We start from the raw sequence: 21677 nt of genomic DNA, 5'->3' as shown, positions 1-21677 counted from the left end.
TGTGTGTGTGTGTGTGTGTTCGTGGATCCGGGAGGGACAGAGCCGGGATATATGCTGTGCTCTGGGCTGCAGCTATACCCGGGTGGTGGAGTGTGAGTGGGGCAGCCCGGTACTGTTGAACCCTGCGGCAAAGGTGTTATAGGGGTGCAATGTCTGCAGCCCCACCAGGGAGTTGGGGATCATAGTGATAGTGTTGGGGGTCATGAGTGGGATGTCATCAGGGGAGCGCCGCAGGGTCAGCGTGTAGTCGGGCAGTGCAGTGAGGCGCAGGGTGTCATGGGGGGGACCCGCCTCACACTCGTGGTGGGTGGAGCCCAGCTGCAGTGCTGCCAGCTCCTCCTCGGGAGCAGCTCCCAATTCAGGAGCCCCGGCTCCCCTCTGAGGGCTGGGCTGCCGCAGGGGCTCCTGACGCCGCTTGTCCTTCCGATAGTAGAGGGCGGCGAAGGCCAGGACATTAAGGAAGAGGAGGGAGGCCCCCACGGCGATGGTGACGCTTAATTCAGTGGAGTAGTCACGAGGGTTCTCCACCAGGAGCGGCCCTGCATCCTGGTCCCCGTTCCAGGACCCTTGGGCGTTCTCGTTGCTGTAGGCGGGGGAGATGGCTGGCCGCTTGGTACTCCAGGTCTTGCCATTGGGCCTGCGGGTGATGTGGGAGCTGTGGGTGGTATCCGGGGGCGGCACTTTGGTGGTTGTGGACGTGTAGTGGAACATGTCATGCAGGTTGTATAGGTGGGGCACCAGGTGTTTCCAAAAGGCCACCTTAGTGGCACGGTAATGATCGCGGACCCTTGGCTTCAGGCCGATGTGAAGGTAGAGCTGGTCTCGGGGATTGTATTTGGACCAGGCCACTTCCTCAAAGCGGTTGGCCTTGGTGTGAATGAACTTGGTGTCCTGGGGGACCGGCTTGTTGGGATCCCTGAAATACCACATGGAAATCTGGGGTCACCACTCTACCTAGACGAGGAAGGGGCCCAGGATTCTTCCTCTCAACACCCAGCCCTAAACCCCTTTCCCAGTCCAAAATGTCCCACCATTTCCATCTTTTTCAGGGTCCTTCCCTCTGTCCATACCCCTCTTTGTCCCCAGGCCTTGAACTCCTATTGCCCATGGCATCATGGAAAGCATCTCATCCTTCCCTGCGCCCATCCTGTGAGATCAACCTATAGGACGCTTCTTCTTCTCACAAGCTACAGAGCACCCATCAATCTTTTCAGCTGCCCAGTTTTTCCGAGAGCCCTTTAAAAGCTCTTTCTGAATGTACTTTATTCCCACTTCACATGGCCTCCGACCATCTAAACTTGAATCCCATAGCTCTGCCAGTAACTCTCACTCCTGCTCAGTCCTAATGCTAACTGAGTTCTGAGCCTCAACAAAATTTTTAAGGGAAGGAAATGGCATGAGAGACTAGAAAGGGGGACGTAGGAAGAGGGATGAAGGGGTTACCAATCAAGATTTGGGGACTGTCTTCTTAGGAAGGGAGATGATGGAAGAGGTTTGGATAGAGGAGCAGAGGGGAGGGCATGCTGGGGCCCCAAAGAAGAACCCCCAATTTCTCCTTACCCGGTCTTGGCAAAGTTGGTCCAGTAGGTCATGACGACAGCACTGAGCATAACGTCATTCTTGGAGAAGTTGCAGGGGAAAAGGTCAGTGGGGCCTACCATAGGGACACCGAAAACGTAGGGTACTTCATCCCCATGAGCTGCGTCTGACCAAGCAGGCTTCATGAGGCTCTGGCAGTGATGGTAGAAGGCGTAGAAGTAGGTAGGCGAGCCATAGCGGGCGTGCAGATCAGCTGTCACCACTGAGGGCTCCACCCACTGGTGGTCAGTGAAGAGCGCCACCAGTGTTTTACGGCGGGTCTCAGGATTGTCACGGTCTGCCCAGTCTGTGTACATGAACTTGATGGTCTCCCGCAGGGTGTCCTTACCCTCAGGATAGCCGTACAGATTGTCCACAAAGTTGGAGACTGAGTAGTCAAAGTCAGTGCCAGAGACACCATCCTCAGGGTCCACCACCCCTTCCACAAACTTGAGCCCCTCACCCTGGTTGACACCTAGCATGATGTCATAGTTGAGGAACTCGCCCTGTTCCATGAGAATCTCCGGGTCATCAGGAATGACATCACCGTCAATCACGGGGCCAAAGGCCACATGGTAGCGGGCAGGCTGGATGTCCTGCTCTACCAGCTCCTTGGCACTCTTTTGCCGAAGACAGTCCACCATGTCGACGGTGTCTAGCACGTTACAGCCTACCTTGTCTGCCAGCAGGCTGGTGTACTTCACCGGTTGGTAGTTCACAGCCCAGCTGGACAGAGCAGAACCACTTTGGATGATGGCCCTCTGGAAAAGCCCTATAGAAAATAAGCAGCACCAGGTCAGATCTGTCGTGTCTCTCACAGCCTAAGCCTCCCTTGCTCGTCCCTGAGGGACAGATCGAACACCTCATTCCTTTGTTACTGAGGCTGCCCTCTGGGTTGAATGGACTGCGAAGGACGAGTAACCCTTTCGGCTGGAATGATGGGTTAGGGCCAGAGGAGGGGTTGTTGGGCTCCTTTCCTGACTGGTCCCCTGCCTGCTTCTTGCTTCCTTATTCTGGGTGATGGTTGGTAACTTGGGGGTTAAGGAAACGCCAGGAAGAATTAACCCCTTGGGTCCCAGACATCAGCTTCCTTACGCTCCCTCTCTTTATCTCTCCTTGTCTTCCCCTCTTGCTTCCTGCCCAGCTGGGCCCAGCTCTGTGCCAGCACACCACCAGGGAGCTGGCGCTTCCACCACAAAGGGGTCTTTTTCATGAGAGATGAGAAATGCAGGCAGGAGAGAGCCTCACATTCTGGGAGTTTAGGGAAAGATTCCCGAGGGCAAAGGCCCTATGGTCTGAAAGTCTCCAGGGAACGTGCCCTCCCAGGCTGTAACCTCCACAGACACTTTCCTTTTCCTGAAGCTACTGCTGCCTCAGATCCAGATTTCCCCCTAGGTGAGAGGGAACCAGTCCCCCAAACTCAAAAAGTAGATGATTCTTCCCCCCTAGAGAAAAAGGTATCATTCTCTCTCTGGCCCCAACAATTCCAAGTAAGGGAGAACCTGGCCCTCAGGTGCACAGTTCTGTTCCTCTAAGAGAAAGGGAGTTTACGGGACTTCCCTGGTGGTCCAGTGGTTAAGACTCCATGCTCCCAATGCAGGGGCCACGGGTTCGATCCCTGGTCAGGGAACTAAGATCCTGCATGCCGCATGGTGCGGCCAAAAAAAAAAAAAAAAAGAGAGAGAGAGAGAAAGGGAGTTTGCATGGGTGAAAAAGAGAGGGAGAGAAATATAGATGAGTACTTAAGTGAGCCTCACTTTTTGAAAGATTATTCTCCATTAATCAGTTACAGAAAAACAGAGAGAATAAATCTCTTTTTTTTTTAGATTTTTTAAAAAAGTCTTTATTGAATTTGTTACAATATTGCTTCTGTTTTCTGTTTTGGTTTTTTGGCCACGAGGCACGTGGGATCTTAGCTCCTGGACCAGGGATCGAACCCACACCCCCTACACTGGAAGGCAAAGTCTTAACCTCTGGATCACCAGGGAAGTCCCAAGAGAATAAATCTTTAAAGCAGCCAGGTCTCCAGGGACGCAGGCCCCCTATGAGACAGAAAATAGCAGCACACCAAGAAAAGGCCTTCTCCTCCCAGGGAAATAGTCCCTAATCAGAGGAGGCACCGTTCCTCTTTCCAAACAGAGGCACCCTCACAACTAGTCACTTCACCCTCCTTGGTGGAAAAAAAGGAATTCCTGTTCCCGTACTGTCACCTAGAAACATATTCTAAAGGAGGGATGTACATCCAACATTCCCTACATCCCACCTTAGTCTTCCCTCACGGAGTCCCTGGAGGGATAGAGACAGAATTTCTAGGTAAGAGAAGGTGATTTTTGTCCTTCAGAAAGACAGGCCTTCTTCAAAGAGAGACTGCAAGTCTTCCTGTTAGAATATCACTAACTCATAAGGTTGATTTCAGTACAAAACCGTGTCCTCTCTTACGGCTTTCCTTATCTTGGAGAAGGACACTTATTTTGGGAAGATCTCTTCTTTGCGAGAAGCTCATCTTTGCCTCTCAGAGGTAGAAAGGGCTCTTATAGTCCAGAGGTGAAGAGAACACTTCCTGCTGAGCAAAAAAAAAGGCCCTATTTGGTCCCCTTGGAAGGGTCACTGGCAGGGGGACCCACAGCAAGGAGAGAGGTTTCCCTTTGGGCTAAAAATGAAAGTCTCCCTTAGAGGGGGTTGTACAGCCCGGGGGGGCGGGAGAGGTCTGGTCTGGAGTCTGATAAGAGCTCGCCATCCCTCAGACAAAGCCCACCCGCAGGTTTGTAATCCTCACTTCGGTCCCATCTCTCCCCCCCCCCCACCCCCCCGCCGCCGTCAAGGGCAGTTCCCGTCTTGCACAGACTTGTTCTTCAGCGAGAAAGGCAGAGAATGTTTCTTACACCTAAAAACTAATTTCCACTCTAGAGCTCTACCCGAAGTCATGTGTCCTTCCCACACGGAAAGATTTCCCCCCGCCCAAAAAGAGCCGTTGTCCTTCAGAGAGACATTCTACTCCCACGCTCCTCAATAAGACTCCCACATCAGGAGAACATTCCTTTCTCAAGATGTAAATGGGATTCTCTCCTTCCCTCTCTCACAGTGGGAGAATTACATCTTCCCCTTGAGAAACATTTCCCTTCCACTTCTCCCCAAAGGGACACCGAGCTGGCAGGTGAGGGCTGCTGACTCCCCTGGATGCTCCTGGGACATGGAATTGGGCACCCTGGAGCCTGGAGGGACTGGGGCTCAGGGTCGGCGGCCAGCACTTGTCTAGTTCCTGTTTCGTTCCAAGAGCTACTCACCCTCAGAGTGATGCGACAGCGTGAGGAGGCTGACACAGGACGCGCCAATGCCCGAGCCAAAGACGGTGATACGGCGGGGATCGCCACCGAAGAAGGCGATATTCTCGCTCACCCAGCGGAGGGCCTGGATTTGGTCAAGGAGCCCATAGTTGCCCTTGGCAGCCTGATCGCCAGTGCTCAGGAAACCTGGATTCAACAAAGGGCACGAGGACAGTGAAGGTGGAGGGATGGAGGACTTGGATGACGGTGACAGTTGGGGGCATGAGGACGGAGGATGAGCATGCAGCGCAGCTCTTTCCACCCAGCTAGCATTAACCATTGCTCCGTTCCGCAAGGACCAGCGCCATCACTATAGGAAGGATCAGCTTCCTACCTCCCACCCATTCTCCAGTTTGGAAGGCGAGGTCTCCAAACCATTCAAAAGGGATGCATCCAGCTGGGAGACTTAAAACTGCAGGAACTGCAAATGACCAGGACCCAGCATCCTCTGCCCTGATGTACCAGCCGGGACATTACCCTAGCACCTGGCAAGATAGAGTGGAAAGAGCAGGGACCCTGGAGTCAGTTTGGTTTGAGTCCTGGCTCTACCACTTACTGGCCATGTAGCTTTAGGCAAGTTATTGAGAATCTCTGGGCTCTAGTTTCCTCTTCTGTAAAATGGGGATGAAATACTTCAAAGGGCTGTAACAAGGATAAAATGAACATAAGCATCTCGAATATGCTCAGCACGTTACACATCTATAGTTACTTCTCTTTCCCCATCCTCCTCTCTCTGGAGGAAGTGAAGAGCCCAAGAGGCTACAGTTCCTAAGCCCTCCTTGCCCCTCCTGTCCAAGGTCGTCCATTTCCACTTCCTTCCAGGGTCTCGGATGCCCCCTTCTCTTCATTCTCATGGCAGGTCCTCACTTCCCCCTCCTCCAAGACCTAATGAATCGAAAACTCTGGGGATGGGGCCCAGCAATCCGTGTGTTTAACAGGCTCTCCAGGTAATTCTGATGCCTGCTAAAGTTGGAAAACCACTGGGTTAGACCATCTTTTTCGTCTAGTGGAGAAATGGGGAAGTCAGTGCAGTGCGGTTACCACAGAAACAGGTCTTCCTGCCCACCCACTGGGATTTGCTGCTGAGGAGACATGTCACCATGGAGACTACCTTCCCACCCACCTGCTGGGATTTGCTGCTGTGGAGACTTGTTGCCATGGCAACTACCTTCCCGCCCACCTGCTGGCTATCCCACAGAGATGTCCTATATTCCCCCCCACCCTGCTTCCATTTTAGTCTGATCTTGCTGCTTCATTTTTTCTCTCTTCCCTGATCCTTAGGCTCCTTGGAAAGCTCTATCTTCTCCTGCCCTAGGCTTTTAGAAAGGTTCTTTCCAAGTGGGTAGCTGTGGTGCTCCTACACATTGGAAACCTATACCTGGGTGAGTATTTTTTGGCCCCACAGTTAAAAGCTCATTTGTAGCCCCTGGGATCAACTTTGTGGGAGGCCATGTTTGAGGAGGCTCCCGCAGCTCACGGAGAGTTCTCTGACGGTCCTGGTAGTCCACGGGCAGAAGCTGAACTTAGGCTCAAGCAGGCACGAGACCCCATCACTGTCTTTCTTGAGTCCTTTTGTTTCTAGTTTCTGTAAAAGAGCTCATTTCACCCTCTTCAAGTGTGTTATTAATTTACCTTTGGTGCAATTAAGTGTGTAAAGTACTTAGTTATTCCTCCCAGGACTTAGTCACAAGCCCTCTTTAGCCCCAGGTTCCCGATGAGGAAATGAGAAGGAATTAGAGAAAGCCTGAATGAGGATGAACGGAGGAGCTCTTGTTCCTCTAGACAAGAGAACCAGCTTCTCCTTTGCCTGGCTCATTCACAAGCTGAAGTTGCTCCTGCAAGTCTTAAGAAAGTATGCTGACCGAGATCCATCCCGGCTGTCCAAGCCTTGCGACCCTCCGGCAAAAATCACTATGTGTTTCTCTTAGCCTGCCTGTGCTCTCTCCCTCCTCTCTCCTTCCCCTGTTTTCTCTCTTCCTTTTCTCTTATTCACGCAATAGCAGACTTGGCTTCGGTCTTTGCCAAGGTATCGTTCAGTGAAATGTGTCAAATACGTCTGTCCTAACCAGCAGGAAGAGCCTGCATTTGGATGCAGTAGATTTCTCCAACATGTACCAATTTCCCGGGTTAGAAGCAAAGGTCTGAAAGGGCTGGGTGGAGGATTTGACCATCACTCTCTGCTCCCTCAGATCCCACAAACCTCAGGATAAGAGGCACTAAAGCCTGTGGATGACGTCATGCCAACCATCCTACCACAAGCGTCCTGCTTGAAGTGCTCTATCCCACAGGCTCAGGCAGATGATACAGCAAACGTCGCCGACCACAAGCACACAAAAACCTGTCAGTCTGGGAGAGCGGTCACTCGCTACTAGCTCCCCAGTAACTCAGTCACCCACAGAAACCATGTGAGAATGAGGGCTGAAACACCAAACTCCACAAACTGTTAGAGCAAATCTGAGCCAGTCTCCCTGGGCCCAAGTTTATACTGCAGTGCACGGTAAGCTGCTTGTCAACAGAAGACGGGGGAATCTGGCACATTGTATCAAAACCAGGTATCTGTGTCACCCAGGGCTTGACATTTACCAGGTTTTCAGTTTGCCCGAAGGGTACCTGAGCAAGAATGTAGGATTAAATTCTGAAACCCAGAATAAAACTCGGCAAGCCCCTACTTCCTCAGCCCCAGGGATATCCACATCCTGTACCCTGCTGGGGTCCCTTTCTTTTGTTGGTCTCAAGCCCAGTGGGGGCTTCTCCAATTATAGCTACCCCTCTGCCTTGGATGGGATCCATGGAATAGCCTGTGACATTCTCCAAATACATGAATCACCAAGATGTCTAAAGAAGCACCTTGGAGGAAACCGTCTGTTTGGGCTCAGGGCTCAGAGAAGCTGATGGGGGGGAGGGTGAATGAATGCATATAATTGAGGTTCAAAACTGGCCACCTGTTCTGGGATGTTTTGGGAAACAAAACAACAAAGCCTCAGCTCTACAGCAAAATCCCCAAGATTCAGGGACAAACCCGTGTTCTAAATCTGGCGCCAAGAGACAAAAACATCTTGAATGTACCCAGAAGCCAATCAGTGGCTTATTGATTACATTTGTGTTCCAGAGCGGGCACTAAAGGGTACACAGGAAGTGGTGGGGAACTTCTGGCCAAATCTCAGTTTATGGCTCCTTCTGAGGTTTGGGTAATATTAGTTTGATCATTAACTATTTAAGCCCAAAGAATAAAAATCCTACCCAGAGATGTGCTGTTCTGGTTATCCAAACGAGAGGAGGTTGTAAGGTGGTGGTGGTGGGGTCTTTTAACCTGAATTTCGTGGATGAGTTTCAGTGGGACCCATGAAATAATTTCTGTAAGTGTGTGTGTGTGTGTGTGTGTGTGTGTGTGTGCGCGCGCGCGCACGCGCACGCACATGCATTTTTTTGGGGAAGAGTCCATAGCTTTCATCAGAATTTCAAAGGGGTCCAAGACTCCCCAAAAGGTTAAGAACTTCTGATATACAAGCTTAAGGATTAGAGCAATTGAAGGGTTGTGAAGTAATCAGCAAACCAGGATATCATAGGGAGGGCTCGCCAGCAATAATAGCCTTCTGTGCAGCCCACAGCTCCCAACTGACACTTCAAATCCTGAGTCCTCTGTCTCCTTTCTGCCTCCTTTCTGTGTGTCACTCTTATCCTCTTTTCTCTCTCCCGTCCTTTCCTTCTCTTCCTTATTTTCTCCTCTCTTTTCCCCTGATGCTCCACTCTCTCTTTTCTTTCATTCCTACCTGGTCCGATCATTTGGAACTGAAGCATATTCTTAGTATTCTCCGTGCTTTCCATTGATCTTTAGAGACTGGAGCTTTGTGTTGATGATTTTTAAAAGCAACTGAGTTGAATATTTTCTGTCACTCTCATTTAGAAAATAAAGTAACACAGTTAGTTCTGGCCTTCAACCACCACGCACGTGTGCCTGTGTATCTGTGTGTGATTACGTTTGTAAACGCATTACTCTTCAGGAACTATGCAGCCCAAGTACGTGGGTTTGCAGGCACCTTCATGGTACCATTTTTACTGTCAGAGACTCAGATCCCCTTTCTCAACAGGACAGAACAGCTTACAGAACAGAGTCTTGCCATGATGTCTGTGGCAACTCCTCAGAGAGACAGAGGAGCAGTGGCAGAACCATGAAACCCAAAGCCCACTAGACTGTGGAGAGGCCAGGGAGACGCCCTGCATACGTCACACCCAGCATCAAGATGCCGCTGAAGGGAACGCAGGCTCCACTTTTTTCAGGGAATATCATTTCTCTCGTCTGAACTCCCAAAAGGTGTCTTGCTATCCCACATAGTATTAAGGGGAAGTCAAGAGAAGATTGCCTTTCCGTGTAGGTAGATGCACCCAGAAGTGAAACGCGGCTCTGGGGCCTCTGGGATGCCAACTGGCAAAGCCACATACTCAAAAGCAAATTAAAATAGGGTCCTGTCAGCCAACAAGCCCTGGAGTAAGCCGTGCCTAATTGCTCGTTCAGCACCCAGGCCTGCAGACCTGAGAAACAGCCCAGACACCCACTGGGACTCAGGACACCAGCCCTCCGGGCAGGAAGTTGGCTTCTTTGTGCCACTCCAGGGCTATGGGGCCGCGTGTGCCCTCGGAGGCCTGGGTGAGCATCCGAAAGGGAGCGAGGCCCTGTGTGCTTGGTCGCCCTCTCTGAGGCACTTGTTTACCTCAAGACCTTGGCCACAGTTAGGCATTAACAGTTACCAAGGAAGGCACAGGGTAGAGGGGCAGCCTAAATCACCAAAATAAGCGTGTGGGTGATAGAGTAGGAGTGGGGAAGGGGATATGGGTGTGTATCAGGAGGTATTTGGGGAGTAAGTGTGTGTGTGTGGGAGGGAGATGGTGTAATGGATGGGAGTGTATGGGGATGTATGCGTGGAGAGAGTAGAAGAAATGTGCAGTGTATGTATATGGGATATGTAAGTGTGGGGTGTGCATGAGTGTGTATGCGTGTACGGATATGGATGGCCAGGTGTGGGGATATGGATGCATGTATATTTGTGGGGTAGGAATATGTACATATGTATGTATTGGACATATATATGCCAGATGTGTATAGGAAGAGTGTGTGTGTGTGTGTGTGTGTGTGTGTGTGTGTGTATGTGTATATGGGTACGTGTATCGGGGTCTGTGGGTGTGTATATAAGGGGAGATGTGTAAGCGTAGTGCATGGGATGTGTATGTAGCTGTGGAAGCAGGGAGATGAGGGGTACGTGCGCAGTATCTGTGTACTGTGGGCTGGGGAGGTGTGGACGTGCAGGTATGGCTCCCGCATGTGTAGGGAGGGGAACGCTGGTTCGTGTTTGTGTAGGGAAGGTGAGGGACATACGTGTGTGTGTGGCTGTTGGAGGAGAGGTGGAAGTGGGGTGTTTAGGGGGACGTGGATCTGTCCGTGTATGTGTGGAAGGAATATTTGTGTACATTTAAGGTATATATATGTGGGGTTTGTGCACGGATGTGGACGTGCAGGGTGTGGGTCTTTGTGTAGAGTGTATTATGGGGGTAGAGGAAAGCGTGAGCGTGGGGGCACATGTGGTGTATATGGGCACAGATGTGGATACAGCGATGTGGAGGGAGAGATACATGGGAACGTGTGTGTGTGTGTGTGTGTGTGTGTGTACGCATGCATGGAAGGTGACAGAAATCTGTGTAGATGTGCGGTATGGATGTGGAGTGTAGAGAAGCATCTGGGTGTGTGGATATGCGCATCGGGGAGACTATACGTGTGCAGTGTATGGAGGGGTGAGGGAATGTGCATATATGTGAGGGGGTCTGTAGATGTAGATGTAGGGGTCTGTATGTGTATGGGTGTGTACGTGTGCTTGGGGGGATGAGAGAGAAATAGATGCATGCGGGTGCATGTGGGCAGCGTGGACGGTGGACATGTGAGGGTATGTGGGTGTGTGGATATGTGATTGGCTAGAAGGAATATCTGTGCATGTGTGGGGTGTTTAGGGATGTGGGGTGGGTGGGCAGGGATGAGGATAGGACACCAGAAAATGAATCGACTCTACAAAACTCAGCCAGGCAAAAGTCTGGAGCCAGAGACCTGGCTGGAGACCTAAGAGAAGGTGTGAAGTTTGAATTGAATTTCCAGTGGCATCTCAACATTCCAGGAACGGGCCTAGGGACACCGTGGGGAAGCCCCGGGCAGTTGGGTAGGGGCTATGGGATAACAACGTTGTGGCCATGGTCGTTAGCACCAGCTAGAGAACCAAGGCGGCCTGTTCTCAGCTCCTCAGCCTTCTTTCCTCCCTCCTTGAGAACCCAGGCTTCCTTCTAGGCACCCAGCAGGGAACCATACCTAGCACTCCAACCCGATAGTTGAGGGTGATGACGATGACGTTGCCATAACTGGCCAGGACGCTGCCGTCAATCATGTTGCCTGTCCCTTCCATGTAAGAGCCTCCATGGATGTAGACCATGACAGGCTTAGCGCCACTGTCCCGGATGTCTGCAAGGAGAAGGGGTGAGACACAGGCTGGGTAGGCTGCCCTTCCTCCCCCACCCCCGCCAGCCCTGGGTGGGGGGGTGTGGGCAGCAAAGCTATCCCAGGTGCCAGGACACCACCGCCATCTCTGAGGGCAGGACTCATGGGGCTGTTCGGCCCGGAGCTTGAGCATCAGCCAGAGAAAGTTGGACGTCGGTGATGTTTTTAAAGACTCTGGTTTCAAGTGCCTCCCAGCAGAAGGCAGCCAGGTGTTCCTGATACAGCTAGGTCTACAGCGGCCGTGGCTGGGCCCTGAGGGACAGGGGGAGGGGGGAAGAGAAAGGGCAGGTCCCTTAGCTGGATCAGTGAGTCCCTGCCCCGGGCACCCAGGAGTCCTGGGACCTGACATGGCTTTAGAGAGCAGGGGCTGGGGAGCCCTGAAACCCCCAGGACTAGACCAGTTACATGGAAATACGGCCATTGGCAGCAGCTGGCCCCCCAGTGCAGACAGAGACAAGAGGGGCGGGAATAGGGGGTGGCACAGGGAGAGAACGAGGGAGAATACGGGGACAGGGGAGTGAATGGCAGAGATGGGGGTGTGTGTGTCGGGGGGTGGAGAACCTTACTGACATGGTTTCTCAGCCATGTGCTGGTTTACCCCATTCTCCCCGGGCATCAGGCAGACTTAACTGGAAACACTGGGGATGGGGAAGAGGTGGGGGCAGAACTAAGAATGAGAGAGCCTGCCTCCAGGCAGCTTTAAGATGAAGATGGAGCCTCCGCAGAGGCCACTCAACGAGAGACCTTTAAGCGGCTGCTCCCAAGCCCCGAGCAGTGCGGCGGCAGGGCTGGGCGGCCACGAGAAGGCTCCCGGCCTGATCACCTCGACCTGAAGCCTCTCTCGGCCTGTGAGCTGGACCACACTCTGCCGCACCGGCACAGCCCTACCAGCCACCAGTGGGCCCCCCTGAGCTGTGTGGCCCCCAGGCCAGGGCTGGGGCGTGGAGGCAGAAGGGAATGCTCTCTGCTGCCGAGCAAACACAACCTGTTTTCCTGAGGAGGAAGGAAGACTGGTTCAACCGTCACCCAAGGATCTTATGCCATCCACTGACTGGGCTGTGGCGTCCTGGCCTCAGCCCGGTGCTTTGGTCCAGTCCTTGTGGCCCTGTCCTGAACCTAGTGCAGCCCCTGGCCCTGAGGCCATCTCTCTCTTTCTGGGCGAAGGCCAAGGAGGTTCTAGGTGCCTCTCCTCGCCCCCGCCCCCCTCAGTCCTGCTTTCTCTCCACTCTCCCTGCTGCTCAGTAGGGGCAGGTGCCCGTGAACCACAGAAGATGGGGGAGGAAGCTGTCTCTGGGCAGTGGGGACCGGGGCGAGGAGGATGCCCTCCCCATGGCTCTGCTCGTGGTCCCCTGCTCCCGCCAGCCGTGTCCATCACCCTGGAACTCCCAGTGGCCGACCAGGCCAAAGATGGATGAACAGCCCCACGGCCTTGTACAGGAACAGAAACACACCAACGGACGGACAGACAGACAGACGGGGCTTCTCCCCATCGAGAGGGGGAGGGGCTCTGTGCCATGCACCAGCCGCCGCGCCCTGCAGCCCCCAAATACCTTCATCTTCATCCCCGTCATTATCCGCTAAGTCCTCGCCCTGTTTCTTAGCGCCGGATCCTGGGGACCAGACACGGGGAGACACAACAGCACAGAACAGAGAACAAAACAGAGAGAGAATTCAAAAACAGCATGACTGCAGTGTGGCCCAGCAAGCCAGCTCTGGGCCTGGGCCCAGGACAGGCAGGAGGGATGGCAAGAACTGAGGGAATGGGTGGGCTGAGGCCCAGACCTTCATCAGGATGATAGTGTTGCAGGCCCCTGCTGTGCTGGCCTCCCTGCGCCTCCCTGTCCCCAGCAGCCTGTCTCAACCAACCACCTTCCCAGTTAGGAAGGAGGTAGCAGCAGGTGGGCCAGGGCACAGAGCCAGAGACCCACTCAGGGGAAGGACTTCTCCCGGGTGGAAGGGGCTGCACGTGTGTACACAGGCAGGCTGAGCTGGAGAGCAGGGGCAGGCGCCAAAGGTGAGAGGCGGCATCGCCAGCACGTGTAGATACGGATATGAGCTGTTAGGGCAGAGCCGGGGACCCCAGCCTTGAGCTATTCGGGCCCAGTGGGCAGGCTCAAGCTGGGCCTCAGCTGACCCTGATTCCCACAGGAGAAAATGGGAGATGAAGCTTTCCCTCCGGTCTTCCTCACTGGGGCCTGCTCTGGGTAATGGCAAATGGGGTTCCTGCCCACAGGAACCAGGCCTGAGAGCAGCAAGCATTGCTCTGAGATCGAAAGAGAGCCAGAGAGGGAGGGAGGGAGAGAAGGAAGGGGAAAAGGAGAAAGGGACATGAGAGAGAGAGAAAGAGAGAGAGGGAGAGAGAGAGAAAAAAAAACAGAGATAGGAATAATGGTAGCAGCTCCTACCATGTACCGAATGGTTACCATGTGCCAGACACTCTACTTCTGCCATACTGTTTGATCCTTACACCCCAATGAGGGAGGGACTATCTTTATTCCTGTTTCACTGATGGGGAAACTGAGGTTCAGAGAGGCAAAGTGACTTGCTTAAGATTGCACAGCTAGGAAGTGCTAGAGATGAGATCCAAACCCAGGTCTGCTTGATTCCAAAGCCCATGGTCTTTCCACTGCACAATGCCACCTTTCTGGGACGGGGGGAAAGGGAAGGGAAAAAATAAGTCAGGAAAGAGGTGGAGCATGGGGGAGGCGGTGGTGGAGGGGAAGGGAGGGAAGGAAAGAAAAGAAGAGACTAGAGGAGAGAAGAGAGACGTTTAGGACCTGGGTGAGCGGGCCCCAATTCTCCTTCTCATTCTAAGGAGATGAGAAGTTCATCTTGAGAACGGCTTTGAGAAAGAGGACCCACCGCCTGGGTGCTAGTCAGTGTGTGGAAACAGAGGTCATTCTGCTGGCACCCCAGGGCTTATCCTCTTGTCTAAGACATCAGATACTCTCGGCCTGGAGGCAGCAAATAGCCCTCTTTCTCAGCTGCTCTGGGTTCCCGTACAGCTATTAATCAAAACAGGAGCCGCCCTCCAATTACAAAATGGCTTTTCAACCAGGGCAAGAGCCCAGCCTGAGGGGCAGAAACTGCCTCCGGCTTCCCGAACCTCCCGGGGCACCTACCATCTTAACACCTGACAACGACGGTACTGCCCTCAGAAACCCTGTGGGACCTGGGGTGTCATCACCCACACAGCAGACAGACCCCCAAACGGCAAGGAATCACCCATCCCTAAACATGAATTCCCTCCAACTTGATGGGGGTGGAGGTTGGGGGACAGGGCATATCTTCCCCAGGAAATCCTTCGCTTCCCCTGGACCCCGACTTAGAAGATGCGCCCCATTTGCCCCCCTCTGGGAAGGTCCCTGGGTTGCTGCATTGTCCCAGCCTCCTCCGTACAGATGCCTTTGCTCCCTCAGCTTAGCACTCGCTGAGCAACTCCTTGCTGCCATGCCTGTCCCCCACCCCCGGGCCAGCACGACCACCATCCCCCAGCCCAACACTGTGCTGCTGCAGGAGCCCAACGGGGCCAGCCCTGCCTGCCCTGCACACATCACAACCCTAACCACCCCTGGGGACGGGTCTCCCCCGAGGGGCAGACTTTTTAAGTCTGTTCCAAACGGCCAACAGGCCCTGGATAGGGAACTCATTTGAGCAGCTAAATGACCAGATGCCCTCTCCCACGCTGTCTGGAACCCGCTTCCCAGCTCGGCCTGTGGGGCTTAGCTAAACCAGCTGAGTTTCAATGCTAGGCTAGGAGTTTCCTCAGAGTAGCGATCAGGTCTTTAGTTATTTCTAAATCTTTCCTCCACCTCGTATCCCTCCACGTCCCAACAGCACCTAGCACGTGGCCTTGCCCATAGTCAACAACCACGATTGGTAAGTGTTTGTTTGAACTTGACTGGAGCGTCCAGTTGGCTCTCTAGCCAAACTCTCAGGACTGGACTGGACTGGACTGCCCTAGGCTCTTACTGGTGCCCTGGGGGATCATTGCTCCTAGGAAATGGTTAGTGTCATCGCCTCCCCCTCCGCCACCCTGCACCCGAGTAAGCAAGTAACTAGTAGGAGCAGGTTTAAGAGACCCTCTTCCTGAAATTTTTTATACGTTAATGGAACGTTAAGACCAGAATAGTCCCCTACCACCTTCAGATGCAGAAACAGAGGTTCTCAAAGGAAAAGACTTGTCTAGGGTTTCACTGTGAGTTAGCAGCAGAGCTGGGACTCGGTCAGGCTTGTGGCTCCCAGACCCATACTCTTTCTGTGGCACCGCAATGCGTCTTCATTCGTGCAAAAACATGTTTACTGATTGCCTTCTGAGTGCGAGGTCCTGGGCTGGGTGTGGGGAGGTGGTGTAACGCTTATCCCCAGGGCAGCAGACCTCACTCAAAGCTTCAGTGAGCATCAAAAGCGCAACAGGCAGATCGCCGGGCTCTGCCCGCAGAGATTCTTACTTAGTAGAGGGCACTCAGCCCCAGGAATCCTGATGACCCCACTTGGGGGAACCCCGCCCTATGATTTCAAAGGAAAACAAACTCCAAGCTTGCCAAAGGGTTGTAGGGACCAGGCTGTGCTTTTCCACTTGTTCCTTAGTCTTACTGTTTCCAATTCGGTTCAACCCATCCACATTTCACCATTTGTTTCAGAGTAGGGGAAGTGGGAATGACCAGATGGGAGTTGCCTCGCATGCTACAGTGGAAAGAACACGGCCCTGAGGGTCAAGAGACCCAGGTTTTGGTCCAGGCCCTGCCACCGCCCAGCGACGGGGCCTTGAGCAGCAGCAAGTCACTCCCCTGGGCCTGTTTCCTCATCTGGAAAATTGGGATACCAATTCCTGCCTCATAAGCTTCCACAGAAGTGGGGGGGATTTTCTGAGGTAAGTATGCAAGTGCTTTGCAGAGAACATAAAGTGGTATTTGAACAGGAAGAATTATTACATGGGTGGAGGGTGACAAATTCCTCCCGGAAAGAGGGTCAATTTGCAATTCGGGATCTCATGCCTCCTTCAGAGTGCACACTTCCTGGAGACCCGCAAGGTCTGCCACCAGGCTAGCCCGGGTCACTCAGCTAGGCCCTGGCCAGAGGTGGTGGGCGGGGTGGCAGGGTTGCTACACCTGGCTGCAGTTTGGTCTAAGCTCCACCGCTGGAGAGTTGACTCTCGACTTTCAACCCGGGAAAGGGCACGGAAGGATGAGCTGGTGGCTCCCTCACCAGGAGAAGGTCAGAGCCTCTGGCTCCATCTCGGCGGCTTAGAGTTTCTCCTGAGGTGTCCCACAGGGAACCACTGGCTCTGTCTTTGGCACACGCTTTAGGGTGGACTTTGGGGCTGGGAAGGTTGGAAGAAATGGGGTTGCCGCTTCTGCTCTGAACCTGCCTTAGGCCACCAGAGCCTTCCTGAAGAGCAGCCGGGGCCCTCGGACGAGATGGAGCTTATGCCTGCTCACCGACCGCCCCCTGAGCCTGGGCTACTTGAAGGAAGGCTGGGTCCTCGGGGGCAAGGGCAGGTGGGCAGGCAGCCCTCCCTCTCTCTCTCTCTCCCTCCCCGCCGGCTCGCTACCTACCTCCTTTCCTACAAATTTTCTTGTTGGGCTTTCGGGCGCATTCCTTGGAAATCCGCTTTACTGTAAAATGAATAAAAAACTAAAAAATAACAGGAGGCCTCTGCCCAGGGGCATGCACCCGCACCCCCCCCAGGCCCCAAGAGCTGCTCTGCAGGCGGCACGTGGCAGAGAGCCTGTCCCACCATCTCCTTGCTTCTGTCACTTACCTTAGTGTGACCCCCGCGGGAGGAGGCATCAGCTAGTGAAAGAGGAGGCACCTAAGCACTGCCCACCAGGCTTGCCCCCTGCCCCCCACACACACCCAGCTCCCTTGGCCACACACACCTACCACCTCTCAGAGCAGGTGGAATGGCGACAGGGGGGCCCGGTGGCGCCAGCATCCTCCCGCGGGCAGCTGCCAGTAGTGACCCATACTCCCCCAGGGAACCCCCATCCAGCACCTGGCCCTAGACCTGTCAGAGCTCTCAGGCCTGGCCAGGCCCCTCCTGGTAACAGTGTCACTCACACATGGGAGCTCGGACAATGCTGGGAGAGGAAAGAACAGGGAGGAGGAAGGGGGAGGCCAAGCAGAGTGATGGTTAGAAGCATTTTCACAGACAGACAGATGCATGCTGCACGGCACACCACCACATGCCAGCCACAAACACAGCGGGGCAGGTGGGAGGCAAGGAGGGCACAGTGCCTGGCCGCACTCACCATCCTCCGTGGGCACATAGACGTTCAGGTAGAGGCAGTCTTCGTTGGGCTCCTGAATGTAAGTAGCGACGATATCCAGGTTGGCCGTGAACCAGACAGGAAGCATGACTTCGGGCACAGCTGTGTGGATGTTCTGAGGGCACACTGGGGGAAAGTGTGTGGCGTTCCGGATGCCCGACCAGGATGGGGGTGGTTCAGGGGGCAGGAAACGTTTCTCGCCGATGGGGGGGGCCGCGTAGGGCACCCCAAGGTATTGGTCCACAGGCCCCAGGATCTCACTGGGCAATGGTACCCGGGCACCCCTTAGCTTCCCAAAGTGAGTATTGACTGTGGGTGCTGGGGCCTGGGTACTGGCCCTCAGCACCAAGCTCAGGAACCACAGGGTGAGGCACAGGCTCCGGCCAACTGTGGGCTTGGGGCTCAGGGACAGCGAGGGCAGGCCGAGCCGCAGCCACATGTTCCGGGCCGGGGGACTGGCAGGAAAGGCAGACTCCGGGGTCACAGCATCAGCCCAATAGGCAGCCCCTTCATGGCCACACTGACTTGGACCTCAAAACTGAGCTCTCGAGGGACACCTACAGGTGCCCGGCAACGTAGAGAGCAGGTCTTCCGAGCACCACAGCTTCAGAAAGGGGACTCCCTCAGGGCCAGACAGGCCTGTGGAAAGAGGGAAGTATGCGTCATCCAAGATGGTCGCGGAGGGCTATGGAGTGGGTCTTTGGGGCCCTGCTGCGCTTGGGCTATTCTCCTACAGTTAGGAGAGGTTTCCCATGCCCGGGGTTCCAGGGACCCTCAGACGATCTCCACTGCCAGTCAGAGCCATTCGCTGTGTCCGGGCCATGGTTGGAAAAGCCAAGGGGGTCGACAGATTGACAGTTGTTGCCACTGCAAGTTGCCAGTCCCTGACTTCAACCCCTCAGCCAATGGAGCTCATCGGGGTCAGCTGGAGCCAGAGTAGCATGTGGTAGTAGGCGATGGGAGAACAGGAAATGGAGCTCAGGCTCCTGGGCACGCTGCGTGGACACTGGGCTCCCAGCCCCCAGGACCCATGACCCCACACAGGGACCTCAACGTCAGGAGACGGTAGGATTGTGAACCTCACTCCAGGACTAAGGCAGAAGAAGGGAACACAGCAGATAGGCAAAGGGGCCCCCAGAGAGACCCCGTCTCCCTCTGGCAGGGCAGGGGGCAGGACAGCCATTCACCAGAGTCCCCAGACCCTCCTGTACGTTTCTCAAAGCCCTCACTGCTCCCACATCCTTAAGCCTTGGTCCTTTCTGTCAGCTATCTCTAATTCACATGGGGTGCCAGAGACTGAGGCAGAAAGCGTTCTGCCTAGCACCCTAGGCATTGTTGATGCTCAGCCAGTGTAAAATAAACAACAGAGTGCGGGGGACACACACTCAGAGACTCACAGAAATAAACTCACAAACACTGAAAGAGGGAGTGAGAGAGAGCAAGCCGGGACAACAGACACCGTGATGTTCACTCACAGAGACATACATTCCAAACCCACAGAGATCGCCTCATATAGTCCCACATTCTGAGACAGAGAGCTTCACAGAGCCAGAGACTCACAGAGAGATACACTCAGAGACACACGCAGAGACTTACTGAAACATAATCACACACACATCGCATAGGTAAATATCCAGAGACACATGCAGCATAATGGTGACACATAGGTGGAGACAGAAACAGAAACAGCAACACACTCGAGGCACACAGGCCTTCTGACAAAACAGTTGTATAGTCAACACATATACACAGGCACACACAGACACTTCCGCATGGACACACACACACACAATTTAGTTTCCCCCTATTTCTCCCGCCTTCCAAGATTGTAGGCCTGCTCCTTTAAGAACTGGCTGAAGGGGTGGGGGGAGGGAGATTGGGAACGCCCGGCAATCGGCCACCGAGAGAGGGGAATGAGAATGTGTGTGTGTGTGTGTGTGTGTCGTGTGTGTGTGTGTGTGTGTGTGTGTGTGTGTGTGTGTGTGTGTGAGAGAGAGAGAGAGAGAGAGAGGGAGAGGGAGAGGGAGAGGGAGGGAAAGAGAAAAAGGAGGAGGAGGAGGAGGGAGGGCGGGCAAAGCGACTAAAGGGGTGAGGGCTCAGAGGAAAAGGGGAGCAAAGTATGGGTGGTTAGATCCCAGACGCTGCCCAGAATGCACCCGGGTGGAGGAGAGGAGGGGACGGGGAAGGAAGGGGTAGGAGTAGGGAGGTGGGGCAGGAGGGAGTGGGTGTGTGTGTGTGTGTGTGTGTGTGTGTGTGTGTGTGTGTGTTGGGGGGGGATAGTCCGCAGCTGAGTTCACACAATCCCCCCATTCACCGTCTCCATGGCAACTCCGGGGCACAGACCGCTCATTCACACGGCTTCCCCGCCAGCAACCCCCCCACACACACCATTAACTCCCTCGGTGCCGCCCCTCCCCGCAAATTCCATTAACCCTTTCAGGATGCCTCCCTCTCCAGTAACCCTTCAGTACCAAATGCCATTCTCCTTTGAGTCAATTTCCTGCAGCCCCTCCCCCCGTGAACACCTAGACAAATCGACCGACCCCCAAACGCCCTCTGTACCCTAGGACCCACTGTGAGTCTTCAAGGCCAAGATCTCCATCCTGGTCCAACTTGCAATTTGGGAGAAGACAAGGGGAGGCGGCAATGCCGGGGATTAGAATGGCATCTGGGGGTACTTTCTGGGCTGGAGCAGTATTGGGCGAAGGGCATTGTGCAGGAATGGACTGGTGTCAAGAACTGCAGCATTGGGGGCTATGCGGGTTCGGAATAGTATTGGGGGACGGAGCTGCATTGGAATGGGGGAGGATAGGATAAAGGCCTCCATTGGGGGGGGGCTGCAGAGAGTGGGGGAGGGAGCCTGGCTGTGAGATGCTATGATGGAAGAGGGATGGGGCTGCACTGCGGGGGAGGGGGGACTGGCAATGTACTATACAGGAATGGGGCTGGGGGCCTTCAGGAGGGGTATTTTGATGAGCATGCGGGCCGGGCTGTGGAAATAGAGGGACCATGGGCGGGAGGATGATAAGGGTGCGGGATTCAGGGAGGAGGTGGAGGAGAAAAGCGGGGGAGGATTGGGGGGGTCAGGGGTGCTGATGGAGAACGTGGGGTTGAGATGGATGGGGAGCACTGGCTGGGAAGTGGAGCACCCCAGGATTGGGGGGTGGGGGATAGGATCGGGGCAAGGTATGGGCAGCTAGAGGATGAGAGACCGGGGCAGGCGGCCTCACCTGTTCCCCGGGCTGTTGCGAGCGACTGAACCGGGCCACGGACCACCCATATCGCCTCCAGGCCAAGGGCTCCGCACCCGAATCCCCGAGATCTGCTCTCCGGCAGCCTGGCTGCTGTGCCCGCGCACCGAGGGGGCGCGCTGCGCGTGCCCGGACACGGGGGGGCGCGGTCCCTGCCATTAACTCCTTTTGTGCCAGAGATGGCTCAAGTCCTGGGGCATGGCCCAATTCCTCCCATGGCTCAAGCACGCTCTCCTCAAGCTCTCTCCCCACCCTCTCTCTCACACCCCTCAAGTCACAGTCAGGTGATCTTCCGGGGCAGCTAGTCCAAACTTTACCTGCAGAGCTTGAGACCTTGAAACAAAGGGAGAAACTGAGGCACTGTCTGCAGGAGTCCCCAGTCACACTCCACGGAGACCCACCTCCACCTCACTTGGCATCCCTCACCTCTCCTCAGCACCAGCACCACTCAAGCAGCAACCAGGAGGTGTGTGTGTGGGGGGAGAGGCACTTTGCCCTCATCCTGTCACTTTCCCAAAGGTCAATGCTGTTCCTTTCTGCTGGGGCATGTCAGACTCCGGCTGTCAGCGTGCCAGTTGTCGGACCATTTCAGTCTCTCCCCTCCAGATCTGGCTGTCTTTGTGTCTTGTGTTTCTGTGTGTAGTGCACCTGTCCAGTTTCAGTAGCCCCCCACCCCAAGCCCCTCTGAGTGTCCCTTATCCCAGCCAAGCCTCTACCCCTA

At 54.5% G+C, this 21677-nt stretch overlaps 1 protein-coding gene across 3 annotated transcripts; it reads right to left on the bottom strand.

The window, feature by feature from the left end:
* Window positions 1-72: 72 nt before the first annotated feature.
* Window positions 73-18144, bottom strand: NLGN3 (neuroligin 3). Of its 3 annotated transcripts, XM_068533116.1 has the most exons (7): window positions 17688-18144; window positions 16992-17051; window positions 12984-13043; window positions 11248-11397; window positions 4863-5048; window positions 1561-2350; window positions 73-916 (listed from the first exon to the last, which is right to left on the bottom strand). In XM_068533116.1, the coding sequence occupies exons 1-7, from the start codon at window positions 18142-18144 to the stop codon at window positions 73-75; spliced, it is 2547 nt and encodes an 848-aa protein (XP_068389217.1). The 3 variants fall into 3 exon arrangements, with proteins under 3 accessions (XP_068389217.1, XP_068389218.1, XP_068389219.1); XM_068533117.1 differs by lacking the exon at window positions 16992-17051; XM_068533118.1 differs by lacking the exons at window positions 12984-13043; window positions 16992-17051.
* Window positions 18145-21677: the final 3533 nt, after the last annotated feature.

Source organism: Eschrichtius robustus, chromosome X (genome assembly GCF_028021215.1).
Source record: "Eschrichtius robustus isolate mEscRob2 chromosome X, mEscRob2.pri, whole genome shotgun sequence".
In the NCBI taxonomy this organism is placed as follows: Eukaryota; Metazoa; Chordata; class Mammalia; order Artiodactyla; family Eschrichtiidae; genus Eschrichtius; species Eschrichtius robustus.
The sequence above is the reverse complement of the archived record's forward strand: the minus strand, read 5'-3'. Positions and strand labels throughout refer to the sequence as shown.